The sequence below is a fragment of the Herpailurus yagouaroundi genome, unplaced genomic scaffold (assembly GCF_014898765.1).
Source record: "Herpailurus yagouaroundi ecotype Mexico unplaced genomic scaffold, PumYag 162, whole genome shotgun sequence".
NCBI classification, from domain to species: Eukaryota; Metazoa; Chordata; class Mammalia; order Carnivora; family Felidae; genus Herpailurus; species Herpailurus yagouaroundi.
The window spans coordinates 11,086,612-11,107,799 of record NW_024412403.1 but is presented as its reverse complement, the minus strand read 5'-3'; the positions used below and the strand labels follow the sequence as shown (position 1 = coordinate 11,107,799).

The 21,188-nt window shown below is 49.4% G+C and overlaps 1 protein-coding gene and 1 non-coding gene across 3 annotated transcripts in view; one reads left to right on the top strand and one right to left on the bottom strand.

Annotated features, from left to right (window-relative positions):
• The window catches only part of KCNE2 (potassium voltage-gated channel subfamily E regulatory subunit 2), a 172,943-nt gene that overhangs the window by 135,694 nt on the left and 16,061 nt on the right, over positions 1-21,188 (top strand). For both annotated transcript variants that reach the window (XM_040483983.1, XM_040483982.1), the window contains one exon: positions 4,549-4,680. In XM_040483983.1, coding sequence (XP_040339917.1) covers positions 4,558-4,680 — 123 coding nt within the window. In that variant the 5' untranslated portion in view covers positions 4,549-4,557. The remainder of the gene's footprint in view (positions 1-4,548; positions 4,681-21,188) is intronic.
• LOC121036546 (U6 spliceosomal RNA) lies at positions 4,472-4,576 on the bottom strand. Its single transcript, XR_005793382.1, has one exon. It is a non-coding gene; the product is annotated as a U6 spliceosomal RNA (small nuclear RNA).

Sequence of the window (21,188 nt, the reverse complement as noted above, 5' to 3'; positions counted from 1 at the left end):
CTCCCCGCTCTGTGGACAGAATTCAGGCAAGGCCTAGCAAGCCAGCCTGGGGCCGGGCCCTGCTTTTCTGGAGTAATGGTCATCACTGCAGAGATTAAGTCTTCCTTGGGCCTCATTTAAATAGGACAGGAACCTCCTCCGCACACATCAAACTAATGAAAAGCTTGAGTCAGTGTTGGCGCGAGGCGATCGGCTACTTTGTGCACACAAATAGCTTGGTGGCTATTATTTGTGCTGTTAGCATGGTCAGGACAGGTGGGTGATATGATTTGGAGGATACAAGGACGTACCCATGCACCAGGGTGCCTGGAAATCTACAGTTAGAGACGTATTTCTTTAGCTCTTCCAGTGTTTTCTACGGTTAAGAGCTTCCTACTAGGGGTGCTTGGCTGGCTCAGCTGGTTAAGCATCTGACTTCAGCTCAGGTCATGATCTCACGGTTCTTGAGTCCAAGCCCCGCATCAGGCTCACCACTGTCAGCGAAACATCCGCCTCGGGTCCTCTGCCCCCCCCTTCTCCCTGCCCCTCCCCCACTCATGCACACATGTGCTCGCTGTCTCTCTGTCTCAAAAATAAACATGAAAACAATTTTTTAGGGCCACCTGGCTGGCTCAGTCCAACTTGGGCTCAGGTCATGATCTCACGATTTGTGTGGTTTGAGCCCCACCTCGGGCTCTGTGCTGACTTCTCCAAGCCTGGAGCCTGCTTCGGACTCTGTGTCTCCCTCTCTCTCTGCTCCTCCCCTGTTCACATTCTCTCTCTCTCTCTCTCTCTCTCTCTCGCTCAAAAATAAAAATAAACAGTAAAAAAATTTTTTTTAAATTTTTAACAAGAGCTTCCTTCTAAAATATTATCTCTAAGAGGAGGGATGTTTCCTTAGGACCGCTAGTGCAAATAACAACAGCAAATGATTATTCAGTGTTCAGACTATGCTGTTTCATCTTCACAGTCTCCCTGTGAGGGAGGTGCTGTTGTCATTCCGCATTTTACAGATGTGGAGTCCAAGGCGCAGAGAGGTCCAGTAGTTTGTCCCAAACCACACAGCGAGTAAGTGGAGGAGCCAGGATTGAAACTGGGCAGCCCACTGGAAGTCTACGGCATAACTGCTCCTCTTTTCTGCATCTTGGGGACAAAATTGGGTTCCCCTTCCGTGGTGGCAACTCAGCAGGCACAGTGGATGCAGCTGAGCTGGTCTGGAGAGGGTGGAGAAAGTACGGACGGAACAGAATCCAGGACGGAGAGTAAGGGGCCAGGGGCCGCAGCCGCCAATGTCAAGGTCCTCCCCAGACTGCTGGGGCTCCCTGGAGGAAGACAGCCCTTCTGGTCCAGGGTTGCCTTGGGTTGAGGAGTCTTGCTTTGCCCCAGGGCCATGCAGTTGAGTGGACACACAATAGCAAGAGGGAGACAGCTACAGATGTGAGGCAGGACATGCTCAGCGGAGTCAAACTCCTTGTGACGGAGTTCTTGCTCCACTGCTTTTTAAAAGAGTGATCCCTGGGCATGCAGCTTTCCTAAGTCCAAGTGGAAGGAAGAGACGTCAGATACGGAGAGAAGTAGTTGCCAAAGACGGACAGCCATGGCTGGCATAAATGGAGACAACTCTCTTTTCGCGAGCACAGCTTTCTCTACAATCCTGAGGCTGAAGTCATCCGCCAGTAGTGAGGAGAGCGTCTTGTAAAAGCTGAAAAACATTAATTAGACAGGATACGGTACATTTACCTCTGCTGTTACAGCTTACCAGTTGTTTGTCCTGCCCATCTCATTTAGACAAAGAGATCGAAACTAGCTCCGTGGTGAGCTAACTTTTCAAGGCCAAAGTGTTTATAGAAAGATTGGTCCAAAAGCCACGCAGAGAATCTGTGACTCTCGGACACTGAGGGCTAAGAGGGTCTTTTCAGTTAGAGAAATTAAGCTAGAGAAGTGGTATGTGGCCAGGATCCGAGCCAATGTTGGTTGGGAGAACTTTGGGGGAGATTCTAATTGATCAGGTTGGAAGTTTCATTTCAGAGGTGGTCAAAGTCCAGTATTTTCAAAGACCAGCAAGCTAAATGTAGATCAGTGGCCAGGACTGTTGGTGAAGGATGTAACCCATCATTACATGTGGTCCCAGTGTCCCCGGAAACCCTCCTACCTAACAGAAGTCTCAGTGTATAAGCCTTGCTTCTCCAGCATATCACACAGCACAGGTATGAGAGAAGACAAAATTCCCAATAGTCAAAAAATAGTATTTCTTTGGGGAAAGGAAACAGATTGTATCAGGGCAAAAATCACACCTGACTAATTTCCTAGAGTGTGACCTAAAAGTGAATAGCTTTGTGGATACAATTCGTATAGACCTTCAACACAACTTTGTCTTGCCAATGGTTACTATGGAATACTGACTTTCTGTGAAATTGGTGAGGATGTAAATTACAGTCGTGAAGAAGGGATTGGTTTCGGGGTGACAAACACCAGGAATCGGGCCCCCTGGAAATGGACGACATGGTGGCCCAGAGGAGGAGATCCCCAGGCTTGCTAACAACACTAAATCCTTTTGTGCCTAAATCATCAAAGCGATAGAGAGAGATTTCAGGAATGACGGAGAGTAAGGGGCCAGGGGCCCATAAGTAACATACAAGCACCGATTAGTCCCTCAATAACAATTTGAACATTCATAATTATTTAGCGAGCGCCTGTCTCCGACCCCTGCTCCCCATGCCTTGTCACCTGCAATCTGAACCCTTGCAAGAGTCCTACAAGACAGATATTTCTATTTATAGAATGAGAAAGGAAAGCTTGGAGACAGCTCCAGGGTCTTTGTATTCTGACAGGGTATTAAATTGCTAGGGCTCCATACAAAATACTATAGACCGGCTGGCTTAAAACTTCAGAAATTTATTGCACACAGTTCTGGAGGCTAGAAGTCCAAGATCAAGGTGCCCGCAGGGCTGGTTTCCTCGGAGACCTCTCTCCTTGGCTTGGAGACAGACGGCCATCTTCTCGCTGTGTCCCCACGTGGTCTCCCTTGGTGCACGTGCACCCTTGGTGTCTCTTGGGTGTGTCCAACTTTCCTCTTCTTACAAGGAAACCAGTCAGATAGGATCAGGGCCCACCCGAAAGGCCCCATTTTAGCTTTATCACCTCTTTAAAGGCCCCATCTCCAAATACATCCTGAGATACTGGGGGTTGGGGTTCTAATGCACGAATTCGGGAGGGACACAATGTAGCCCAAAGCAAACAGCAACTAGGGTGAACTATGGGGAACCATGGGATTGGAGAGTGGAAGATATATTTTCATTAATGGCAGACCGCGGAGGGCGGCGTGGGGGGGGGGGTGGTCAGAGGGTGAGGGATAGCTCCCCAAAATAAGCTGTGAGGAGAGAGAGCACCTCTCCTCCCCTCCTTCCTACACGCCCTCCCTTCCATCTCACGTGGAGCCTGGAGTCTCTTCCACAGGTCAAAAACACCACGTTGCTGTATTCATTTTCTTCACCCTAGGGTCTAAGAGACAGAGTTGTAATAAGAGACCCGGCCACCCCCACCCCACCGCAGGGCCAAATCAGAGCGCTGGACAGCTGCTCCAAACACAACATCATTCCATAGCACATAGTTGAGGTGGGGTGTGTGGAACGGGGCTAAAGTTACTTGAATTCTTTTCGAGGCTGACATCTTTGCAACCCGAGGCACAAAAAGCCCTCTCTCTGCATTCAATTTGTAGCAAAGTAAACAATTTGTAGCAAGTAAACAGGGTGCTCATTGTGTTGGTGTTCTGCGGCCTGAGCTCCAAAGAGGCCTTTTGTTTTAAAGGATATTTTAAAATTCTTCATTAGCTGTAAAAAGTTATTTTAAAAACCTTTTCCCAGACACCCCCATACCTCTCCTAAAAAAAAAAAAAAAAATCAAAAAACAAAAAACAACCCACCTACATTTATGAATAACAGGGAATGGTCCTCTGTGGCCCTGACTTCTAGTCCGGTCAAGTCCACGGGGTTTGTGGGGCGCTTTGAGGTGCAGGCGGGCTGTGAGGGAAGAGGAGGAAGCGTGATGACAGGGATGGCGTCCGCGGGAACAGTCGAGGTCCTGCCGTGTCCGATATTGCTTGGGAATGATTTGGAGGAGGACGCAGGGTGGTGGTGGCTTTGCACAAACCCAGGGGGCGTCATTCGCCCTGGCAAAGCTGAGTCATTTGTCTCAGCTGCAGGGTGACTGGAACCCCTGCAGGGGAGTAAAATCGAGGTACACCGGTGCCCAGCCCGAGTACTATCACACCGTCAGTATGATCCCAAGTGCCCCCATGGGTACCGTGAGAGTGACCCCTTGTGGCCAGTCCCCCAGGCCCGGTGGACCCCATGGTCAGCCTTTCCGGATGCGGCGACAGGCTGCTCCACAGGGGCGCTGCAGCACTCCTATCGGGTCCCCCCATCTCCATAAACAGGCCTCACTACCTCACAAGAAGCTTCCGCCGGCCCACGGCCCGTGGGCCGGTCCAGATCGAAGGGAGATCCAAGTCACCTAAGTCATGTCCCTCCTTGCCCAGGGGCCATGCTAATCTTCCCTGTGCTTTTCCAATTTCAGTATATGTGTCGCCAAAGGGAGCAGTCGTGTCCCTCCTTATGGAGAGAAGGGAACCGAGACCGAGAGAGAGAGAGAGAGAGAGAGGCCAGTGTCCAAGGCCCCACAGGAAGCGAAGGGAAGAGCTGGGTGAGTGTCCCTCCCCCCTCCCTCTGCCAAAGCCTCCTCACTGTGACCCCTGCCTTCTCTGCTGTCAGCTAATTCCTCAGTTTCCACGGTGAGAACAGGGACGCTCTGTCCGAAGGCATTCGCTCCCATTACAATATAAATACGTTAATACCCTGTTTCAGACCCATTCTTAGGAGCAGATTTGGCAGGTGAGAAGGTGAGACCCTAAGCTGTTCTGGGTGGTGTGCCCCTCCCCCCCCCCCCCCCCCCCCCCAGGAAGACAGGCAAGAAGCAGGGGGAGGGCAGAGAGGGGCCCAAGACAAGTTTGCACACTACACAATATTGCCTCCATCTGGCCTCGCTTGGATGGTCTGAATGATTTTGATATTATCCAGAAGACTGAGGATGCTGACCAAAGACTTCTCCAGATGCTCAGAAGTTGTACTTCCAAGCATAATTCTTGGCTCTCCGAGAACCACAAGTAATTGATGGCACCCCCCGCCTTTTCCACATCCTATTCTTTCCAGCTCCCGAACAGATAGATTTTCTTGTTTGTAGACTCATTCATTCCAGGCTTTGCGGTAATCTCAGAGTTGACAAACGCAAAGGCAGTGTGGTCGCATTCATCTGCGGTCACCTGGTCCTCATTAGGGCCATCGGAGGAGGCCAGGGACTGGTTTTGTGATTAGCGATTCCTCCTCCACGCGGGCCTGAGAGCTCTCAGCAGCCTTTTGTTGTTTGCATGGAGGCCTTGGAGAGCTCTGCCAGGCTCGGCTCAACATTTTCCACATGACTGATGGCATTCAAAGCTTTGCAATCCCAACAGGCAAATTTCTCGACTGGCTTTGTTTCTCGTTGGTTCAGGTTGGAATAAGAAGGCTCTTTCTGCCAGGAATGTCAGTGTGTGGTTGAGAAGTTGGCATTTTTCTATAAGGAGGCAGGGAAGCCAGTTGGTAAGTGCCTGGGTGCCCGGGTGCCCGGGTGCCTCGTGCCAACAGTCAGAAAGGTTATTTCAGTATTTCTCGTTCTTAGTGGGGCAGAGATGGCGTGTCCTAGGGACACGGTGGGCCCACAGAGGGGGTCTTCCTGGGGGGGGGGGGGGCGCATGCCGTCGTGAGCCAAGCTGTCGCAAAGCTCTGCTTCGTGTGTTTTCCTAAGGTCACGAGGGGTCTGGGTTTGGGGCGGGGTGGAGGGCGCTCTGGATTTGTCTTCCATTTCTGCAGCTGTGAGAATGGCTTGGCCTCTGCCAAAGCCTTTTGTTCCATTTTTCTCTTGCTTCATTGGGACATTTCCGGAACCAAATATATTCAACTAGTCCTCAGCTTCAGGAGGTAATTGAATATCCAAATGCTGATCCTTCCATTGTCCAATGACCAGAACCAGCTGAAACACCCAATTTTGCAAAGCATTAAGCTCCAGTCTTTTCCCTCATTATCTCTTCCAATTATCACGTCTTCACATCTTTTTCTTATTGAGGTGTGTGAGGCCCACATGAATTCTGAGAATTCTTATATTAAATTCCATTCTTCGGGCATACAAATCTCTTCCTCTTAGGGTGTTTTGTCCCACTGTACTTTGACATGGATTCCAAAGTCTGCATCCTACCGAAGACAGACTATTGTAATTATTATTTTGAAACGGACACATTTCTCAGCTCTTGGATCTGGGCCTGAAGATAAACACGGGTACTCGGGGGCCTTGAAACCCACACTCTCAGCGTGCTGATCCTTGCAGGCCTGTTAGATCAGTGCCAGACTAAACATAAAGCTGGCGCTCCCTCCCCAGGCCAACACTTTGGGGCTTTTGTCAACTGGGCAGGAGTGCAAATCCTTGAAGATTCTCTCCATGGAAAGCTTATTTCTTTATGTCCTTTGGCTCGGACCTTGGCTGGGGCTGGCCACGTGACCTTGAGCTGCCCTGGGATGCCTTGACATTTCCTCATTTGGGCCTCTGGGGTCTTTGCCCTAACTAAGATGCATATCTCAGGGGGCGGGAAGGAGGGGTGACCGTGCTCTTGTTTCTTGGCCTCTGGAATTGAGAAGCAGCTTTGGGGTAAGGAAGAGTCCCAAGCTCCAGGCTGTGCCCAGTTCCTGACCAGACAGGTGCAAGGGAAATCAGAGAGATAGGTTGTGGAGGGGTGATGGCAAACAAGCGGGGAGTGTGAGTTTATTGCCTTGTGCTAAAGGTGCATCTGATGTTACTTGGAGTCACTGAGCACCTGGGAAGCTGCACCCCTTTACCTAGTCTGGTACCTCCAGATAGGCAAACGCATTAGCTCCGCAGACACATTGGTGATTGGAAACCGGACTGTGTCCGATATGGTGATATTCCTGCCTCACTGAGTATCATTTACAACCCTCCTGAGCTGCCCCTGGCAGATCCTGGCGGTGCAGGTCAGTGCCCTGGGTGGTGGCCCTCCACGGTCCTTCTGATAGAGACTACCTCTCTAGTCCTCCCTGATGCTCCTCCTGCTGACTTCCCTTAAGGTTCTTATATCCCCATCTCACTCTCCTGACCAGAGAAGACGTGGGGAGAACCTTCCTATTCAAGGAGTCTCCTCTCTTGAGTTCTTAATCTCCTCTCTTGTCCCCCCTGGGTGACAACTGCTTCCCGGTGGCCTGTCTCTGGGGACTGTTTTCCATTGCCTTTCGAATATAGAATGTGTTCCTGAAATAAGGGAATCCCAACACACATTGTGACTGGGATGATGTGGAAGGCAGGTGCAAGGAGAAAGGAAAGGAGCTGGGATGGGTGGGGGAAGGCCAAGTCACCCATCTTGTCTCAGAAGAACCTCAGCTAGGTTCCATGCCATCCTGAGGTTGTCATGGAAACCACAGGGCTATAGAGTCAGACCACCTTCCTTTGACAGGTCGGGGGCGGGGGGGTGGCGGTCCCAGTCAGGCTGATGGGGGAAATGTGCATGACGTTTTGTGATGTCACCATTCACCTAGACAATCAGCCAAGAGCAAAGGCCCAGAGGCCTCACCTTACGCTCCAAGCATAGGAACCATGCTCATTCACCTTTGCATGTCAATGTCAAGCACAGTTTCAGGCTCAAAGTAAAGACCCAAGAAGTGCTTGATGGTCTGAAGGAGCTCGAGCTGCCCAGGACCCAGATGTGAGAGGCAGAACCAGAGAAACAGGACAATTAGGCACTGGGTCCAGGGTCGTGCCTGTCTTTAGACATTGGGTCAAGAGGGCCCCTAGAAAAATGAGAATCATTAGAATCCCATTCATATATTTTTTCTTTGTCAATTTTGAAATAGGGAGTGCTCATATTTACTAGGTGAAACACCGTGAAGATGTAGAAAGAAACAGCTCTACCTCCCTTCGTAACCCTTCCTCCTCTCTCATCTTGGTAAGCAGTTTTCTTTGCTCTTGGAATTCTAAGATTTCACCAAGTTACATCTAGGTGTGTGTCTTTACAAAAAAAAAAATAATAATAATAATAACCCTGTCTGGGACTTGGCCCTTTCCATCTACAGTCTTAAATCTTGTATCAGACCATGGAGATTTTCTTCTGTTATTTGCTTAAATATTACTTCTCCTCCATCTGTTCTTCTCTTTCCCCCTCCATCTCTCCTTCTGACACTCCTATTATCTGAACGTCCTATCTCCTGTTTTGTCCCTCTAAATCCCTTGCTATTTCCTCCTGTTTTCCAAATCTTTGTGTTTTCATATTATGAGCTCCTTCTTCCACTCGGTCCCGTGGACCTTGAGCTCACTGATAAGCAGTGATTGTCCTCCTTTCAGTTATTTCCCACGTTTTAAAAATAAAACATAGGGGCTCCTGGGTGGCTTAGTCAGTTGTGTGTCTGACTTTGGCTCGGGTCATGATCTCGCAGTTCGTGAGTTCGAGCTCCGTGTTGGGCTCTGTGCTGACAGCTCAGAGCCTGGAGCCTGCTTCAGATTCTCTGTCTCCCTCTCTCTCTCTCTCTGCCCTTCCTCTGCTTTCTCTCTCTCTCTCTCTCTCTCTCAAAAACAAATAAACTTAAATTTTTTTTAATAAAAATAATTTTCTTTTAGTTCCAGGAAGTCCTTTTCTTAGACTCTGTGTCCTCTTGAGAATTCTCACTACCTATTCATTCAAACCCCTTTGGTCTGTCCTGCTCCAACAGGCACCTCTTGGGCTGAAGGCTGCATCTTTCTCCCCCTTATCCCAGATCCATAAGTGTTCCTGATTTTGTAGTCTACCAGCAGGCAGATCAAGGTGAACACATTCGTCAAGCAGTGGCAAAACCAGCAGGCAATGGAAGGTTCAGCAGTTTCTGCTATCAGGAGTCAGCAGTAAACCAACTGGTCAACCACTTCTCTGTAGATCTGAGCAGGGTGTCCTCTCTTTGAGCTCCTGGGATCAAGTTCCCATCTTATTTTTTTTTTTTTAATTTTTTTTTAACGTTTATTTATTTTTGAGACAGGGAGAGACAGAGCATGAATGGGGGAGGGTCAGAGAGAGAGGAAGACACAGAATCCGAAACGGGCTCCAGGCTCTGAGCTGTCAGCACAGAGCCCGACGCGGGGCTCGAACTCACGGACCGTGAGATCATGACCTGAGCCGAAGTCGGACGCTCAACCGACTGAGCCACCCAGGCGCCCTTCAAGTTCCCATCTTAAAGAAGATGGAGGGTTGGGAATTATGAGCACAGGTGGGAGAATTAGCTTCAAAGAGGAGGGAAATATTCCTTCTTCTGACCTACAAGACTGGCAGAGAAAGAATATGAGTATAGACCCTATACCTTTGTCATTTTGTGGGCACTAAGTTATGGGAGTTCATGGTCAATGATGGAGATGGGCTTGGGTAGCCATTTGAATGCTTCCTCTAATTCAAAAAGAAATAGCCACTGAGCTATTGCCTTCAACCTCCCAAGGCTTCTATTTGTCATGGTCAAGTCAGGCAGTTTGTGGCTTGAGTATCCCTTCCATGTCTTACACTGTTAGGCGCTCTGAGGAGTGAAAGAGAGTCAGAAGGTAGAGTTCCCGCCCCAACATGCTTCCCTGTCCTTCAAGGACCTATTTGGTTGCCACGTTCTGATGGACCACCAGGTCTTTGGGTCTTCAGGAGGAGATTCCCAAGGGGGCAGCTCTTCTACACAAACTTGGTGGTGCAGGGTGGCTCGGCAGGAAGGCACGAGGCTATAGCTTTCCTGAGCAGTCCTTGGTTTTCCTGTCTGTGGTGAAGATAAGACTCAGGAGGAGCCCAGTTCTGGTTGGGGTAAGGTGGGATCCCTGAGAGGAAGGCCCAGGGGAAGTCACATCCAGACCTCAAAGGGGAGTCCGTGTCACCAGGAGTGGGTACCTCTGATGGAGCCAAGAAGACTGACCACATGACCACAGTCTTTGGCCACCATTTCCAGTCTGCTGAGGCTCAGCCAGCAGACAAGGGATATGGCCCAGGCGTCCCGAGGAGGCAGAAGTCACCACACCAAGAATGCTGAGATGTCCCCTCTGCCTTGAGGTTATAAAACCGCCACCACATCATACTCTCAGAGACCATGACCACCTTGGGGTCAGGGAAGAGAAATCACGGAGACTTAGAACTTGGGTTTACTTATTTGTTTATTTTCTAAAAAGACTGAGCATAAGTGGGAGGACTTTTTAGGTTTAGGATCTAGATAATAAAGCAGATCAGATTAGAGATGAAGCTTTTCCCTTAACCGGCACTGAAGATGAAAAGGAAGACAAATAAGTTTTAGACAACATAATGGAACTAGTTTTATTCTCCACACATCCAGGTTATATAGGGAATTTGGAAACACACACACACACACACACACACACACACACACACGCTCACACACTTTCATGTCTTGTGATTCTTTTTTTCTGACCCCATTGGTTAGAAGATGACCTAAAATTTGTAGGAGAAACCACAAAAAGACAAACAACCCCACTAAAAAAATGAGTAAAGGACTTGAATAGACATTTCTCCAAAGAAGATCTACACATGGCCACACAGCTCATGAAAAGATGCTCAATATCATCAGTTACCAGAGAAATGAAAATCAAACCCACAATGAGAAACCATTTCACACCCACTAGGATGGCCAGATCTTTAAGAAAGGGAAAATAGCAAGTGTTGTTGAGACTATGGTCAAACTAGAACCCACATACACTGCTGATGGGAGAGCCACTGTGGAAAACAGTGTGTGATTTCCCAATACATCAAACATAGAATTGCCGTCTGACCCAACCCATTCTGCTTCTGGGTGTATGCCCCCAAAACTGCAAACAGGGTTTCAAACAAACACTTGATCACAAGCACTCATAGCATTTTTCACAATATTTTTCACAACATTTTTCACAATAGCCGAAATTTGAAAGAACCCAAATGCTCATCAAGAGATGACTAGAGCAACAAAATATGGTCTATCCATACCATGGAATGTTCTTTAACCATAAAAAGGAATGGAGTACTGATACGTGTTACAACATGGATGAACCTGGAAAACATAATGCTAAGTGGAAGAAAGCAGACAGACAACCACGTATTGTATGATTCTGTTTATTTGAAGTGTCCAGAATTGGCAAATCCATAGACCCAGCAAGCAGATTAGTGGTTGTTAGAGGCTGTTAGGGAGGGAGAAAAGCAGAGGGGCTGCTCAGTGGGTACAGGGCTTCCATTTGGGGTTATGGAAAGTTCTGGAACTGGATCATGGTGATGATTGCACATTATAAAGATACTTGATGCCACTGAATTGACAACACTTCAAAATAGTAAAATCTGTGTTATGTGTATTTTACCACAACTTTTAAAGATCCTTAGGAGAGGGGCATCTGGATGGCTCCGTCAGTTAAGCCTCCAACTTTGGCTCAAGTCATGGTCTCACGGTTTGTACGTTTGAGCCCCGCATCAGGCTCTGTGCTGACAAAGTGGAGCCTGCCTGGGATTCTCTCTCTCTCTCCCTCTCTCTCCGCCCCTCCCCAACTTGTTCGCGCGCGCTCTCTCTCTCTCTCTCTCTCTCTCAAAAATAAATAAATAAAATAAAATCCATAAGATGAAATGTCTTGGCTGGAATATTTACCCCATATTAATAAAGCTTGTATCCTTTGGATGCTTGCTGCATGTTAGGGTTTTGTGTGGGCCCTCCCGTTGGGTCCTCATAGCAATCCTAGGAGCTGGTGTCATTATTCCCATTTGCAGGGGAAGGACACAAGCTTACAGAGCTAAAGTGACTGACCAAATCCCAAGGAACGTGACTCAGGATCCCAGCGGTGAGGTGAGAAAGAGCGAGGGGCTGCGAAGTTCTCCGATCTCCTGAGGGCATCGGGTAAGAGTTCGGGACGCACACCAACTTGCGATAGTAGAGGAAGATGCTCCCCATATCATCGGGCTGAGGCGCAGGAGGCACTGTTGTAATCACTTAAAGGTTTGGTCTCTGACGAATGGCAAAACAGGGATGGGAAAGGGCATCTAGGAGGAGACACCTTCCCAAAGCCTGTTGGAAGGAAGCCAAAAGTCACAAGGACAATCGTCCATGAAGGAGGAACTGGTGTTCCCTGGATTGTGACTTAGGGGCCTCCTCCATGGAGAATGTGGGCCCGACTCGAGAGATGCCGCTTTTTCAGGGTTTCCCCAGCCCTGGAGGCTGGAGTCCTCTCTCACCAGTGCTACACATCAGTTCCTACAAAAAAGGGCCCAAGAAGGCCTGCTGAAAAAGAGCAGTGGGGTGACACATGGCGGGGGGGGGGGCACCGTGCATGAGCAGTTGTCTCCTAAAGGCCTTTAGGATGGCGGCCAGCTCTGTCCCTGCTACAAACTGGCGGCAAAAAGTCCAGTCAAAGGACAAGCTTCAAGTGTGGGTGTGACGAGCAGAAAGGGTGTGCTCTTGGCATTGGCTACCCCACCGCTGGGCCGCCGTGCCTGGGTCCCCAGTGAAATCCCATAAGGTGTTCCCCTCCCCGAGGATCACTGGTCAGAGCCAGCTCTTTGGAGAGCAGTGATAAGGATTCTCTGTTTGGGCAGTAATTAGCATCAAAGCCACAGTCTGTCATAGGACATCGCTTGACTCCTGTCCTTGCGAAAAAAACTTTCTGATGAGCTTATCGCTTGGGCTTCTTCTGAGTTACTAAAATAGAAGTGGCAAATACTTTCAATCTCTCATGCCAACTCCTATTAATTGTAATGGCTTCCCGGGGTGAAGTGTGGAGAAGGATTCTGAGCTCACGTCTAAGACTCAGGAGAAAAGATAACCACTCTTGATTAGTGATGTCTGCAATGGGCAGATAACAGGTACAGGAGTGGAGGTGGCTGGTTCCTATACTGTGGGCATCGCTGCTCTTGAATGATGATGGCTCGGCCGTGGGCTGGGATGAACACCCTCGCTGTCATCGGTATTCACGGAAAGAAGTCCAAGGGCATTCATGCCCTAGAAAATCTCTGGAGGTGATGATCACTCTCTTCCATCCTGGGGGTGGAAAATAAACCTCCCGGAAAGAGTCCTTTCTTCTCCATTATTTTGCGCTCCCGAGAAGGGCAGCGGGTCAAGGGCTATTTCCTCCGCTTCCCCCAAGGAGCCAACTGATTGTTGGCCAGAGGGGCCTCTTTCTCCAAGGCTGTTCTGGAACTCTTATTTGCCCAGGGCAGCTGCAGCCACACAGTATGTTTCTCGTCATGGAAAGCTGAAGCTTCTCAGAGCCCAAGCTAAATACTGGCTGCGGCAGAACATCCAGTTTTTTTCATGAGCCCCCGGTGAATTGAAACCCAGAAGCCAGAGGCACACCTGCCAATTATTACAGTTAATTTCGTGCAGGCTTGACTCAGGAACCAAGACAGAGAGTTCTGTTTGCTGCTGGGGGTGCGCAGGGCGGGCGGGAGCGGCCGTGGCCATGGGCTGTGAATACCCCCTGTGTGTGCCCAAGCTGGTCCTGGCAGCCACGGTGGCCTCCCTCGCACCGGGAGTCTGGCATCCAAGTGGGACTTCAGTGGGGCCTCCTCCCCTTGACTCTGCATCTGCGATCAGAGATGGTAACTGTCAAGAACTTTTCTTCCTCCTGCTGTATGCCCCAGCCACCCACCTTCCCCTTAAGAACTCAGCGAAGAACACTTCTGTTTATTTGTTTCTGACGAGAAGGAGAAAGAGACACTCAGCTTGAAACCGTGGGGTTTTTCTGTTGCCTTTTCTCCCCTGACGCGTTGCCTCCTAAGATCCTGTTGATTTGGCCAGAAAACACTCACCCTTTGTGCCCTAGAAGTTCCTTGGGTGGTGGGCCACCGGTCAAGTTCTAGCTTGGTCTTGCCTGCCTCGGGGGGGGGGGGGGGCTTGATTCTCACTGCTCAAGGCTCTCCTAAGTTTCCCCAGGCCTCCTTTGTCTGATCAACTGATTCCTCCGTTCATTGGTTCATTGGTTTCTAGTGAGGCAGGTAACTGGGCTGGGCGTTGGGAAGACCGTGGAGAAGAAGCCAGATTTACTGTTCTCCAGGGTCGAGCGAGAAATTAGACGGTAAGTTATAATTACACAGTAATTGAGTACTGTCATAGTAATGCTAGGAGGGGATACACAGGGAGCTGTGGCCAGAGTCCTAGGGATAGAATCCAGCGCTGTTCCTCAAGAGGAGGGTGAGTGCACGTAAGACATTATAGCAGCACCTGGTGTGTGGTGTAAACATATAAGAAAGGGACTTAATCGGGGCGCCTGGGTGGCGCAGTCGGTTAAGCGTCCGACTTCAGCCAGGTCACGATCTCGCGGTCCGTGAGTTCGAGCCCCGCGTCGGGCTCTGGGCTGATGGCTCGGAGCCTGGAGCCTGTTTCTGATTCTGTGTCTCCCTCTCTCTCTGCCCCTCCCCCATTCATGCTCTGTCTCTCTCTGTCCCAAAGATAAATAAACGTTGAAAAAAAAAAAAAAAAAGAAAGGGACTTAATCTAGACTGGGGGAAGGTGCCATCAAGGACATGGTCCCCAACTTCCTTGGCATCTGAGGGGAGACCAGAAGGGCGAGTGGGATGAGTCAGAGGGTGGATCTAGGCAAGCGGGACCACAGGTCTCAGGAGAAGAACGAGCGTGTAAAGGGCGCCGGGCTCCTTCCAAAGCTGAGAAGACTAGAGAGGCTGGAGCAGGAAGAGCCGCGGGGAGCCCGGCTCGGGTGACCACATGCAGCCCGGAAGCCACGTGGACGGGAGTCTCTTTCTTTGGGGCTCAGGGAGTCCGTGGGGGTGATTAGCAGCAGGCGTGGCACCCCCATTCCTGCTCTCGTCCCATGGCCCTGGATGTTGTCTTCCTGTTCCTCAGAAAGACCAGTCATTGGCCAACTTGATGGCCCACGTTGGACACTATGCTGGGGCCAAGGCTGGTGTAAAGATGGTGATAAGCGGCGGGTAGACCCAGCAGTGGGTGACCTCAGTGTCCAGCCGTCACCTCTTCCAGCTAGGCAGGGGCCCCGGGGGCATGTCTGGAGGGGAAACTTGCATTGCTTCTAGAAGAACAAGACTGCCAGTCGTAAAGAGTGGGGGGGGGGGGTGGGCAGAGCGGCAAAGGGCGTGGTCCGAGGAGGGAATGTTTCACCGAACTGCACATCCACTGACCCTACAACATTCCGGCCTCTTTAGTGATCCGGGCACTGGAACCGCATGTCGGTATGAAACCTCTCCTGGTGGTGCAGGAGCGGGGGCTTCATTCCAAACATTGTGCTGGGAAAGGATGTAGCCGGGAGGGGACAGGGTTGGGCTGGTCCCTCTCGTATGAAAACCTCCATCCTCTGTGACGGACAGCGACAAAGGATGCTGGGTCATGACTTCTCTGGCTCTCCCATGCAACTTAGATGTGCCCTCCCGGGGAGATTTCTCCACCAGAAAACTGATCTACTAAACCTTATACCTGCCGGGGTCCAAGGGGCTCCTGTGCCCCGTGCTCCCCTCTGGCCTTGGCTGCAGCAAAGGTCACCTCACTGTGGCCCGGCTCCCCGAGCCACCTTAATCACACGGTATAAGCATCTATTTTAGTTACATAAACAGAGTTGTCTACATTTGGATCCCGGGGCTGGCTGCAGGAATTTGTAAACAGCATGCTGTACGCGTCTCGAAGCAACTTGCCAGGACGCACTCTTTCCCACTGCCTGTTGTCCAGTTTTCCCTTTTATAGAGAGTCTGGCTGGGAAAGAGAGACAGAACTTATTTGGGAATAGAGGACAATCTCTCCGGCAAATTCCTTTCTCCCACTCTTTCAACCACTACCTCCTTTTCTGAAATTTTGAGGTCTGGTGCAAAATTAAGACTGAACTTGAGTTCTGGGTTCCTCCTCAATGCTAGCTTCTCAAAAATAGAAATCTAAACTCCACGGAAAACAAACTTGGGGAGAGTTGACTCCCAGAAGGGTAACCAGGAATTTTGAATTCGAGGCAGGTTCTAAAACCTACTGGAAACTGCTGTCCCTATCATAGCCAAGACCCCGTATGACATCGTGACGTCCCTCTTCAGCTCCAAGCAGGGGCTCGTAAGGTTCCAAACTAATGACATTCTTGGAACCGCAAAGAGGCAGTAGCCTCGAGGGGGAGAGGGGCATTCCTTTTTTTTTTTTTCAATTTTCATTTAATAACTTTTAATGAAGTATCTATTTGGATTAGATGCTACATCCGGCACGGGGAGCCTTAGAAGGTACACGACACAAACCCTTGGCATCAAAACCCAGCAAAGGTGGAATGTCAGGACTCATTTTGATAGACCTGGAATGGCAAAGGGAGTTGAGGTTGACTTAGTACGCATCTGCTGAATGAATGAATGAGTGAATGAATGAATAATAGATCTGTGCTGGAGAAGGAAGCCCTCTACAGTGACTGAAGTCAAATCTTCATCTGAAATCCAACGCAAGGTAACTTTTGCTCAAACTTAAAGCTAGGGTCACAAACTGTCCCGCCTTGCCTGGGATCGAGACGATTCCCAGGATGCAGAATGCAAAAGAATTCCCAGACAAACTTGGTACAAGTTGGGCCGCTGGTTGTAACTTCAGAGAAAAGAGAACTAGGTGGTAACCACAACCACGGATCTGTTTTAACTTCATCTCCGCAGAGAACTGCAAAGCAAATTCATGGCTTCTTATTCAAAATGCAGGAAGGGTCTGGAACAGTTATCTGCTTCTCAAGAACATCCATATATGGAAAAGTTGAAGTTAGAGTACCCAGCAAGTTTCAACAGTTGATGTTCAGTGAAAAGGTTCTATACTCTCCCTAGATGTCGCATTTCTTTGCTTTTTGCTGTCAAGTGCAACCCTTTTAGAAACCCGAGCAGATGTTAATATTTAATGATTTGATTTCTAAGAAAGCAAGGGATGTCTGCTATTTAAAAAGAAAAAAGAGTTTAATGTGCCAGTAATGCTATAGTTGAGCCGGAGGCATGCACGGTGATAGGATGGTTTGAGAATCAGCGGAAAGCTTCTGTGAAAAGTCTGGCTGGTCCGCGCCGCGGGAAAAGCTCAGCGTTGGCGCCACCTGGTGTCCGCTTTGCGAGTTTTAGGTATAAAACCCCGGGAGAGGCACACTGCTCGTTTAATGCTCAGAAAATGACAGGAAGGGCCACTGTGGTCACCCCAAACAGTCTTGTATGTATGTTGTACCAGGCGCAGCTGTGTAAAACAACGACCTATACCTTGGTCCTTTATTCTAAAACCTTTGAGTCCGAGATCATGACTTTCCCAGCCATTTTTCCTTATCTGTCAGATGGGGCTGTTACCAGCCTTGCAGATTGGGGTAAAGACCAGAGGCATGGGACACAGAGTGCCTCACACACGGCCTGGCACACAGTACGTTCTCAATAAATGAATAGCTCAGCCAGCAGCAATGGGTGTCGACATGATTGCTGGGCTGGAGGCCGGGTGAGCCTGGGAAAGTTGGCCATGGGCTGTGACTTCAGATTGTATTTGAACTTTGGTGCTGTTAGCAATTTCCTGAGAGAAGACAATGCATTAAGTGCAGTGTGAGAATTGGACAATGCAGCTGGAGCGTGGTTTCTTCAATGGCAACAAAGCACGAGGTCAAATTTCCCGGGCAAGATGTGCCCCCGAGGGGGGGGGGGGGAGGCTTGCCCCCGAGGCTCTTAGGTCCTGCCCCACCTTTGACAAGTTTCCAGAGATGTCACAGAGCAGAGACAGTCCTGCCCGCCACTGGGAAACAGGGCAGGTAGTGACAATAATGGAAGGATTGGACTAAGGGGGAAGGGATAGTCAGGTCCCTCCTCAGCATCTGGTTCCTTCCTGTGTGGAATCAATGGGCTGGACTGCATCATCTTTAAAGCCTCGTATAGCACGAATCTTCTAGAGTCCTAGGGGTTCCCACCCATGAATCCAAAACACAGAGGTTTGCTGGCTGGCGAGGAGACGGAGCAACTAGAATTTCCGCGCGTTGCAAGTCAGCACGTAAAACGGCACAGCCTCCCCGGAAACTAATTTGGCAGTTTCTTATCAAACTAAACACACATCTGTGATCTGACCCAGCAAGTGCACTCTCGAATGCTTACCCCAGAGAAATGAACATGTAACATTCACACCCAAATCTGTATGTCAATGTTCATAACAGCTCTGTTCACAATTGCAAGAAACTGAAAACAACTCAAATACCCTTCAGAAGATGAGTGGCTGAACATCTGTTTACTGGAGTATTATTCAGCCGCTAGCACTGACATACACATGCACGGATCTCACGGCATCATGCTGAGTGGGCAAAGAGCCAGTCTCAAAAGGTTATAAACTGTATAGTCCTAGTGTAGAGCATTCTAGAAGTGACAGATTCATAAAGAAGGCAACCAGGGAATAGGGATAGGAGTAGGGGTGTGAGTAGGTGAGGAGTAGGGGTGTAGGGGGGTGAACGTAAAGGGAGGCATGTAAAAGTTAGTTCCTCGATGGTGATGGGGCAGTTCTCCCCCTCATTGTGGTGCCGGCTCCATGAATCTATAGGTCAGATGAAGTTGCATCAAATTATACACACGCACAGATGAGTCCAGGTAAAAACAGTGAAAATCTGAATTCAGTCTGTGGGCTAGATAACAACACCATATCAGTGTCAGTTTCCTGTTTTGTTTTGTTTTGTTTTGTTTTAATATTTATTTTTGAGAGAGAGAGAGCGCGGGCAGGGAAGGGGCAGAGAGAGAGGGAGAGAGAGAATCCCAGGCAGGCTCCGGGCTGTCGGCACAGAGACCAACGCGGGACCCCAGTTCACAAACCGTGAGATCGTCACCGGAGCCGAAGTGAGACGCTCAACCGACTGAGGCACCCAGGCGCCCCGGGTTTCCTGGTTTTGATAATATATTATAGTCATGCACGATGTCACCACTGGAGGAAGCTGGGTGAAGGGTACGTGGGACTCAACATTTTTGCAACTTCCTCTTGAGTCTATCGTGATTTCGAAATAAAAATTAAAAAGAAATACATAGACTGGTTGCATGTAAGCGAGGAATCACTAAATTCCACTGCCGACCCCATCATTACACTATGTGTTAACGAACTTGAATTTAAATCGAATCAAATAAAAAAGAATGGTTGTATCCATCACCCTCTAAAATAAAAATCAGAAAAGAAATAAACCCAGAGCCTTGCTAAGGGCTCTTGGCAGTTAGGGCCGGCAGGGAAGAGGGCTCCTCCCACCCAGGCTGTTTTCATCAGCTGCGCACAACTGAACACCTTTGGACTTAGTGGCTTTATGAGTCACGTACGCTTGAATAGTGCTGTGGGGACACAGTGTGGCTGTTCTGAAGACCGCAGCCTCTGGTTTAGATTTTGTTTCTCTAGCCCTAGCAGAGGGGAACCGATTATAAACACCCTGTCTATCAAGCTTGAAAGACCGTAAAATAGAAAGCGGTCGTCAGGGGGGCGCCTGGGTGGCTCAGTCGGTTAAGCGTCCGACCTCGGCTCAGGTCATGATCTCTCGGAACAGGAGTTCGAGCCCCGCGCTGGGCTCTGTGCTGACGGCTCAGAGCCTGGAGCCTGTTTCGGATTCTGTGCCTCCTCTCTGTGCCTCGTTCATGCTCTGTCTCTCTCTGTCTCAAAAATAAATAAAAACGTTAAAAAAAAAAAGTTAGAAAGTCATCAGGAATTCTCCAGAGCTGGACAGCGGGTGCCCCTGAGCCCTCCCTTTCCTGGATGCGTGGTAAAGCTGTGCTTTCTCCTTGAGGTTGCTAATCAGAAGCAGACACTTCCATTTTTAATTTTATTCTGTCGTGGTAAGAACATTCTGCATGAGATCTACCCTATCACTGATCTTTAAGTGCACAATACAGCATTGCTGACTCCAGGTACAATGTGAGACAGCAGATCTCTGGACATTTTTCATCTTGCTCGGCTGAAACTTCATGCCTGTCGGGTAGTAACTCCCCATTTCTACCTCCCTCCGGTGCCCGGCAACCACCTTTCCGCTCTCTGATCTTCTGAATTGACTCTTTTAGGCATTTCATAGAAGTGGAAACAGGCAGCGTTTGGTTTTTCTGTGACTGGCTTATTTCACTCAGCGTAACGTCCTCAAGGTTGATCCGTGGTGTCACGTAACAGAGAATTTTCCTCTTCTTAAAGGCTGGCTAATATTCCATTGTGTGTGTGCCGAGCACATTTTCTTCATCCGTTTATCTGTTGATGGACTCATAGGCTGTTTCTGCATCTTGGCTGTTGTAAATAGTGCTGCAATGAACGTGGGAAAACAGGTCTCTCTCTGAGATCCTGATTTCAATCCTTTGGGATGAGTCTCCAGAACTGGGATTGCTGGATCATATGGCAGTTCTAGTTTTAAATTTTTAGAAGACCGTTATGTGTAACAACTGTACCAGGCTGCCTTTCCACCATCAGTGTGCAAGGGTTCCAGTCCCTCCACATCTTGGCCAACATGTGTCTTTTGATGTTCTGATAGTGGCCATCCTGACAGGTCTGAGGCGAAGCAAGTTCTTGAAACTACCACACTTTGGAACCCACCAAAGCCCTGGGGATGGTTTTCCCCGGCAGGCAAGGAATTGTGGGTTTGTTCTAAATGTGCAAGGAGACATTTCTTGGAAGAGACTTATTAAGGGAACAGTGCTTGGGTTTACCACATGTCCCCCACTGAGGCCGACCCTGAGTGTGTCAGGAGGGCAGGAGAGCTGGGAGTCTGTGGGGTGGTTGTTCCCAAGGGAGTGTCGGGTGGGGGGTGGGGGCGTGGGAGGGGAGGGTCTCTTCTTGTTCTGCAGACTCTCCAGCCCCAGGCTTCTGTCTTGGAATTAGACACAGAAGCTCCAGGGAAAACGCACTCAACCCAGTGCCCACGTGAAGGGCTTGGGAATGAGGAGAGACGTTGCCAGTGACCCATCTGGAAAGAATTTTGTTGGGCGCACAAACAGGACCTGGGTTCTCAGCAAACATAGGCCTGATTCTTGGCAAAACCACAAAGAAGACCCCTTCCTCTGTCTCTTTCTCCACGTCGGTCTGTTTTCCCCTACAAGGGCCCATGGGCCTTCCACAGCTCCTGGGAGCGAAGCCCCCATGGCTGTCCCTCGAACTCCAGGCCTCCCCTCTCACCTTTCCATCCAGTTTTAATTCCCACAAACCCTCATGCTGAGGCTTCTTCTTTCTTTGCCTGGAGCCTCTTCC